At 37.4% G+C, this 8,744-nt stretch overlaps 1 protein-coding gene and 1 long non-coding RNA gene across 2 annotated transcripts in view; both read right to left on the minus strand.

The window, feature by feature from the left end:
* The window catches only part of LOC149503394 (uncharacterized), a 95,661-nt gene that overhangs the window by 2,585 nt on the left and 84,332 nt on the right, over positions 1 to 8,744 (minus strand). The gene's annotated exons all lie outside the window — the stretch shown is intronic.
* Orc4 (origin recognition complex subunit 4) lies at positions 396 to 8,289 on the minus strand. Its single transcript, XM_028172870.2, has 7 exons — positions 7,999 to 8,289; positions 7,203 to 7,328; positions 6,302 to 6,524; positions 5,240 to 5,464; positions 4,306 to 4,526; positions 3,262 to 3,470; positions 396 to 2,611 (listed from the first exon to the last, which is right to left on the minus strand). Exons 1-7 carry the CDS (start codon positions 8,206 to 8,208, stop codon positions 2,335 to 2,337), a joined length of 1,491 nt encoding a protein of 496 aa, XP_028028671.2. The 5' UTR covers positions 8,209 to 8,289; the 3' UTR covers positions 396 to 2,334.

An 8,744-nucleotide genomic window follows, 5' to 3' on the forward strand; every position in this document is an offset into this window, starting at 1 on the left:
GCTTTTTACGAAAACTGCGCGGACGGAGGAGTATGAAATTTTCCATACTTCTAGGGAATATAGAGAAGGAGTGCACAATGCTAATATTTTTTTTAAATAATGCATAAAAGATACATTAAATCAATAAAGAAAACATTGCACACACTACAGACCATGTATTTGACGTGCACACGCATGCATACTATTTATTGTCAAACTTTTGTTCTTGACGTCTGTTGTCAAATTGAGAATAGATTAAATATTGTTTGTCTTTATTAATATTTTTTTATAGTGTAGCCTTGGCGAAATTTGTGATTGTAGTATGTGTACAAACTTAAAATTTCAATTAATTATAGTCGAATTTCGACTACTGCGGGACCTCTAGTTTTATATAATTAAATGAATAACCAACCAAATAAAATTTACTTAGAATTATTTTTATGGCATACAATTAAACTAATTCCAAAAAATATACATATTTTTTTTATTGCCCTTGTAGGCAGACGAGCATACGGCCCACCTGATGGTGAGTGGTTACCGTCGCTCATGGACTTCAGCAAGCCAGGGGCAGAGCCAAGCCGCTGCCTACCGCTTAATACTCTCCATAAGCCTCGTTTGAAGAAGGACATTTGCGTTTCATTTCACGCAAACCATATTTCGCTTTTGTTTCAAACATTATAATATGACGTAATTCAATATCACAATTACTTTAAAAAATATAAATGGGCAATCATAGCAGATAGAAGTGAAAACTTTTAACTTAGAATTTTAGTATTAAAGGACAATGCCCAAAAGTGGGCAAAACTTTATGTCAAAACTATTTGTACTTGAAAAACTATACCTTATTATTATTTATTTATTTAAGGATTACCGACAGGGTTTACAGTAAGACATAAAATAACATTGACATGTATAGAGCAATTGATAGCTGCAACTCTAATTAGAGGCAATCACAGCATGCATTACATTAATATATCAATAGAGATTTGACAATACTATTAATAATAATAATAAAAAATTCAAAACAAAAGAAAGACAACAATGACAGTAATACCCGAGTACTCAGACCAAGGCCATGGCTGAGGTTCAAAAACAACTTTTTATAATTTTGTTCCTGAATATTGGAAGGGAATCGCCAAATATGTCAAGGTTTTCAGCTTTTCTGACTAGATTATTATAAAGGTTAGTTAAACGAGGAGCAGGTGAGTGCTTGCCTAGATTGGTTCTGCTAAAGCGGGTGTTGAAAAGAGCAACGGGGCGACGAGGTATTATGAGGATATAATAATAATAAAATGTACGTAAGGGCTTATTTCTAGCAACATTAACCACAATTTAATTATTTAATACTGTAAATAATGATGAGAGCGATTATTGATTTCGAAGAAAACAATTAACAACTTAATTTTAGCTGCAGAAAAAAACAGATTTCTCTTAAACCTGGGTGAGAATATAAAAATCGTTTTCTGAATATGAAACGATATTTCTTTGTCTATCAAATTAAGTTAAAACCATCATGACCCGACAACTTTTTTTTGGGGCCCAAACGCCCAAGAAAATGGGCATTGTCCTTTGAAATTTCATAGTGTTTTAAATTAAAATTATCAACATCTAGTTTTTCACATCTATTGACACATCGAAAAACAATTATATACAAATGTTTTGAACATGTACATATATATATATGTTTGAGAAGCTAACGAATTTTTGACCAGTCTTGATTGACCCCTGGTCTCCGCTGCTTCTACACGACAACATGCGGCACAACAGACGCCGTGAAGCAGTAATGCGTTTCGGTTCGAAGGGTGGGGCAGCCGTTGTAACTATACTGAGATCTTAGAACTTATATCTCAAGGTGGGTGGCGCATTTACGTTGTATGTTGTCTATGGGCTCCAGTAACCACTTAACATCAGGTGGGCTGTGAGCTCGTGCACCCATCTAAGCAATAAAAAAATAATTAAAAATAGCTGCACAGATAATGAAAGGCATTAAGGAATATAAATTTAGTACATTTACTGGTGGTAGGACCTCTTGTGGGTAGGTCCGCACGGGTAGGAACCACGACCCGGCCTATTTCTGCCGTGAAGCAGTAATGCGTTTCGGTTTGAAGGGTGGGGCAGCCGTTGCGCCACCCAGCTTAAGATGTAAGTTCTAAGGTCTCAGTATAGTTACAACGGCTGCCCCACCCTTCACACTGAAACGCATTACTGCTTCACGGCAGAAATAGGCCGGACGGTGGTACCTACCCGTGCGGACTCACAAGAGGTCACATCACCAGTAAAAAAATATTAATAATTAAAAAAAAATATTTAACTAAAATCGACCTTATGCAAACGTGATAGGACTCACGTATTCTATCACACGACGGAATTGCTGTACCAGTGGCAGATCTCGGTGGGTAGACTCCTGAAGGTGTCGACGGCTCGTCCCAGGTCCTCGGCGGGCACGGCCAGCGTGTACAGCTTGTATTCCTTCTGCACGCGGCTGGAGGAGGCGTCGCCCGCCGCGCCCCCGACATCCGACGTTCTGGCCGGCAGCACGATCTCCAAGGCCTGCAGGTGCTCGAACGCCTTGAGGATGACGGGGCGAGGCACGCTCTGCGACGAGGAGTGCTCGTTCGCGAATTTCGTGTACCTGCGAATTTTTTTTTTTTATGGCAACATTTTTTTATCTGTACACTATGGACGACTTTTTGGCGGGAACACGTTAAGGTATATGAATCGTTTTGTTTCGTTAATTTAGTGTTTCTTAATCGTTGCGTTGTAGTAATTGAGAGTGGACTATATTTACATATTTGTTTTGATATTGGTAATTGGAAAACGGCCAATATAAACTTCCTAATTGAGACAATCTTTTTTTTTTTGTCAAAACCCACCTTTTTATAAATCGTTCTATTTTGTTAATTTAGTGTTCCTTCTTAAAAACTTCCCGATTGAGAATATATTTTTGATAATTTTCTCACTTAATTGATTGATTTCTCAACCCAAGGCGGGTTAAGAAAAAGCGTTTCACTTTTAAGCATTTACGGGCAGTATCTATATCTATACTAATATATAAATCTACAGCGGTTTTTACGGATGTTCCGTTATAACTACTGAACCGTGCATCCGATTGACTTGAAACTTTGTATCCATGTAGAAAATACATGTGCTTAATGGATAGGCTAATATTTATATGAGTGTTGGACTCGCTACACCAGTTGCGGGGACGTTAATGATGAGAATCTTTGTGGGGGTGAGAAATAATAATGTTTATTTTAAATGCCCATAAAATAAAAACCTAACCTGTGTAGGATCATTTCAAAATTCATTGGTTGCCCGTCGAATATCTCCATCCCGTGCTTCATGGCTATCACCAGAGACAACTCTAGTATAGACAGAGACTGCAACACTTTAACCCTGTGCTCCGGAGCCACTGCATTGTCTATGGTTGTTGTTAGATCTGTGACGTTTATATTCGGTTTCATCGGAGACAGTTTACTGATTGTTTCAAACTGAAAATTCAATTTACACAATTAATGTCACTGGCTGGTGATTTACTGGTGGTAGGACGTCTTGTGAGTCCGCACGGGTAGGTACCACCACTCCGCCTATTTCTGCCGTGAAGCAGTAATGCGTTTCGGTTTGAAGGGTGGGGCAACCGTTGTGACTATACTGAGACCTTAGAACTTAGATCTCAAGGTGGGTGGCGCATTTACGTTGTAGATGTCTATGGGATCCGGTAACCACTTAACACCAGGTAGAGTGTGAGCTCGTCCATCAATCTATGCAATATAAAAAATTAAAACGCATTATTTTTGTGCTCGTTCTATTAGGAGTGTCAATAGCTTAGTACCTATGACCCTACACATCACCCTACCACCTGTACCTACCACATAAATATTCACAATATTGTGAATACATGTGTAAACAATCCCAGCCTATCTTGTAGTAAGTGGTCACCGAAGCCCACAGGATCACAACGTGAACGCTATCACGCACCTTGATGCATTAAGTCCTTATTGAATATCAATCTTCCCACCCTGCAAAGCAGAACGCATTATCACTTTGAAGGGTGGGATAAAGTTAACAATATGTACTGGCCTAATATAAGTACACTGCAGGACTAGCCATCATTTCACTAACACGAACCATTTCACTAACACGATCACACGATTCTCCAATTAATCAGGGATACCAGTATATAGTATACAATTTTACTTGAGCTTGTATCGACAAGTCATCCCTGATTGAGGCCATAGTCCAACTCGTTCTTGTGTTGTTAGAATAATCCTTTGGACTTCCAACAATTAAGTACGGGAAAAAATATATAATAAACTTGAAACATACCAAAACATTCCTGAAAGTTTGCTCATCGACGGTATAGTAACATAGCTTCTCTAAAGCGTCAATGACTTTTTCGTTTTCTATCAAAGTTCTGATATGGGCATTCCAGTCGCTCACAAAGGCTTGGTCCATCGCAGACAAACATTGCTCGTCGAGTTTCCCTTTTAGTATATGTTCCGGTATTGCAAAGACTGTGGATGTGCAGGCCGTTTCATCAGTTTTGGCTGAAAAAAATGTTACTAAATCAATTTATCTAAAGATACATCAGTCTTCAGACATCCACTGCTGGACATAGGCCTTCTATAAGGATATTTACATTTTTTTTTTTATTGCTAAGATGGGTGGACGAGCTCACAGCCCACCTGGTGTTAAATGGTTACTGGAGCCCATGGACATCTACAACTTAAATGCGCCACTCACCTTGAGATATAAGTTCTAAGATCTCAGTATAGTTACAACGGCTGCCCCACCCTTCAAACCGAAACGCATTACTGCTTCACGGCAGAAATAGGCAGGGCGGTGGTACCTACCCGCGCGGACTCACAAGAGGTCCTACCACCAGTATATTAGTACAGAATAATTAAAAATATTAAGGAAATCGTATTGTATAAAACAAAAGTGACTATATAGACCTACAACGCGAGTGAAATTTGTTTGTTTTATTCATAAATTCATTTGATCGTTCATTAAGGAAAGACATGTTTTATGTCTTTCCTTCTATACAGAAAAAAATTATATCTAGGTATTATTTTTTAGGTAACATATAATATCTATAATGTGTAAGCAAAACTTATTATCTATTTTACAAATATTAGATATCCGGCCCCTGCTTCTCCCGCGACTAAGCATGAGGCGACATGTACGGACATGCGCTCAAAGCAGTGGGATGAAATATAATCTAGTATAGAATATCACGTAAGCAATTATATTAGCTCACCGATGGACTTCCTTGATTTTCTTTTCTTCCTCGGCGACACAGAACCCTCCAGGGGCAGACTCATCAATTCCACAAACAATCTCTTTCTCCCTTCCAAAGGCGAGATAACATCATACCGGTCGTCATCATTGACTTCGTTAGGAAATATGAATATGTGACGATGGGAGAAACGAGATTTGACTCTTTTTTCAAACAACTCCATTATGTCTAAGCGATTTGTTACACCTGTGCACGGTAAGGAAGCATGATATTTAATGAAATGAAGATTTAACATCTTCGAGCAAGGATTTCTCCTGTGTTAATGGTAATGGAAACACACATAGAAACAAGTAGGCATCAAATACCAAATATATTTAAGACTAGCCAGGCATTATTATTATTTCTCACCCCCACAAAGATTCTCATCATTAACGCCCCCGCAACTGGTGTAGGAAGTTTTTTATTTTTTTATTTATTGCTTAGATGGGTGGACGAGCTCACAGCCCACCTGGTGTTAAGTGGTTACTGGAGCCCATAGACATCTATAACGTAAATGCGCCACCCACCTTGAGATAAGTTCTAAGGTCTCAATATAGTTACAAAGGCTGCCCCACCCTTCAAACCGAAACGCATTACTGCTTCACGCCAGAAATAGGCAGGGTGGTGGTGCCTACCCGCGCGGACTCACAAGAGGTCCTACCACCAGTAAGTCCAACACTCATATAAATATTAGCCTATCCATTAAGTACATGTATTTTCTACATGGATACCAATTTTCATGTCAATCGAATGCATGGTTCAGTAGTTATAACGGAACATCCGTAAAAGCCACTGTAGATTTATATATTAGTATAGATGTGTGATAGTATGAAGTGAAGATACATTATTAATTTTAAAATGTGACAAGCAGATTAAGTCGCATTTTAATGCCTATGATGGATAACCTACACAACATGTATTAAAGGATAAGCAAGGACTGTAGCAATGTTAATGCCATCACCACAGTGATGCCAAAGGCCAGTCTCAATCGTATATTATAACATATTCTGAGAATAACAAGAAACACAATCTCAGCTAACTTACCGATAACACACATAGGAGCCGTCTGTGAATGTGTTACGTCAAATAAGTTATACAGTAATGTCTGGGAGATACCGCTGTGGCAAAACATGTCACACTGGTCTAGAATGAATACCATGCTTCGACATCGTCTGTCAACACCAGTCTGGATGCAGCTCAACAAAAACGATAGGTTCTCGGCAAAGGTACCAAAAATTCTGTCACCCACAGTATTTTCTAATTGCATCTGTAATGAATAGTGTAGGTGAGTCCATCTTAGTTGGTGAGGCTTCAATTTAATTCAGATTAGTTAAGCCTGCCTTTATTTGTACTGTGGTTAAGACACCAGTAGTCAAGCTTCAAAAGTGACCAAGGTTTTGCCATTGTGTTGTCCCCCTAGTAGGACCTTGGCTGCAGATTTTTTCTCATATCCAATGCATTAGTAGTCCAGTGTTTCCCAACCTTTTTTATGCCATGCCCCACTGTAACATTTCTACAATTTTTATGCCCCCCATACATAATTTTAACATAAAAAAATTTATTTGTTCACTCAAGAAACATAAATGATAGGTTTTAGGAAGAAATCACTATGAAATTGCTATCACAACACAGTAATATTTCAAGACATATAATAGAAAACTGAAATTCAAATTCAAAATAATTTCAATACAATTTTCTATATTGATTTAATGCAATTGCCCTTCTTAATTATCAAATTGCCAACTTGTAGGCTATGGGCACCACGTTGGGAAACACCGGTCTAGTCTATTACACACAATGGTCTTTAGTTAAGTCCAATTCACTATCCTATTCAGAACAAAATATAATAGAAAAACCTTTCCTGCTATACAGGAATACAATTGAACAAACATTAATAAAATTCTTTTTGACATTTTTATTAGATTCATAAAAAGGTCTCAATCACCTGCGCTGTGATAGCTTTAAGGGCCAGTTTATCATCGCTATGTACAAGGCCATTCAGTTGAATTATAATAGCATCATTCTCCAAATCTGTCTCTCTAGAGAGCTGGTGAAGTACCGAGTTTAGTAGCTGAAATGAAATGTTTTACCATTATTGAAACGTCACAACGGACAAGGTTTTTTGTACAGAGGCCCTTGCTCCACCTTATATTAAATTGTAACTAAAAGTGAGAGAGACAGAATACAGACAGACTACTTTATATGCACACCAAAACACAATTAACATTAGAAAACAGTCAACAAGCAGATCCATTTGTACAAATCTTATCATCTCATCATCAAGCGATCTCTTCCAGACAGCCATTTAACTTTACAGAAATTCTGGAAAAGATAAAAATATAGCAGGTATGTTGCTATGTACTACTAGCAATACATTATTAAAGAAAATATAAAGAAAATAATAAAAGTGATGGGATCTGAACAAAAATATCATCCATGGGTCAGGTAGAATTCAGAATTGTATTGTTTGACAGTCATCCTAGCTTCCACGCTGGAATGCACTGCTACTTCATAAAAAATAGGCAGAATCCAACATACCTACCCAAATAGACTGACAGTAAACCATACCACTCTTAAATCTTGCTGCATTATATGTACCTATCTATCACATATGTATCTGTCACATGAAGAGCTGAGAGCGGCCACAATCACCTATATTGTGCTAAGCTGGTGGACATAAAACAATTTAAAAATATTGTAAGTTAAATCCGCGAATTGTATATTGGAGCACAAGAACTTACAGTGGTTTTTCCGCTACTTCTCGGCCCTATAAGTAAAGCCGAATGCGATTCTCCTTGTAAAACAGTTCTTCTTAATAATTCGTACACATGATTTCTTTCCTGGTCGTGCCCCCGAAACAATACATTGTCTTCTATTAATTTCAATTTTATGTACTTCCTTACAAGTTTTATTTGAATAGCCAACGGGTCTGTATCCATTGATCCACGCATTTTCTCAGACAATGGTATTTATGATTGTTTTGTGAAGTGTTTTAGTTTTATACTTTGAAGCATAAATTTATTAAATTTATTGAGTTCAAAAAACTTCAAAACGAAATTTTCGCGGCATAAAATGTCATCCCAAGAAACATCAAACAGCATGACAGTTGACACTGTCAATTAGAGATGTCCTTCAATAATTACCATAGATTATACACTTAATATATTTGAGATTACTGTTTGTTCACCATAGTCTACTAAGTATTATGGAGGTAAAGATATTTCTACCCTCCATACTAAGTATGTCAACTACACATTTTGAGATTAAATCGTATTCACCCGTTTTATCTACTTTGCCCCTAGTTTATAAATGTGCATAAAGCTGAGTTTACAAGCAAATATGGCTTTGATGATGTATCGAAAAGAAATTTTGAAAATAAATTGGCATGTTTCGTTCTGTTTAAATGAAATAGATAATAGCGTCAATTTTAAGTCTTGTACGTTGCAAGTACTCAGTAACTCTTTTAAATGAAAGAAAAGTTTTTGTT

The sequence above is a fragment of the Bombyx mandarina genome, chromosome 02 (genome assembly GCF_030267445.1).
Source record: "Bombyx mandarina strain Sakado chromosome 02, ASM3026744v2".
Lineage (NCBI taxonomy): Eukaryota > Metazoa > Arthropoda > Insecta > Lepidoptera > Bombycidae > Bombyx > Bombyx mandarina.

What these genes read in the sequence shown, in the direction of transcription:
- Orc4 (XM_028172870.2), bottom strand. Translation starts at nt 8,208, where the DNA reads ATGCGTGGATCAATGGATACAGACCCGTTGGCTATTCAAATAAAACTT. An exon ending in TTAAAGCTATCACAGCGCAG is followed by an intron (nt 6,525 to 7,202) that starts GTGATTGAGACC and finishes TATTCATTACAG; the next exon opens with ATGCAATTAGAAAATACTGT. An exon ending in GGCTCCTATGTGTGTTATCG is followed by an intron (nt 5,465 to 6,301) that starts GTAAGTTAGCTG and finishes TACCGTGCACAG; the next exon opens with GTGTAACAAATCGCTTAGAC.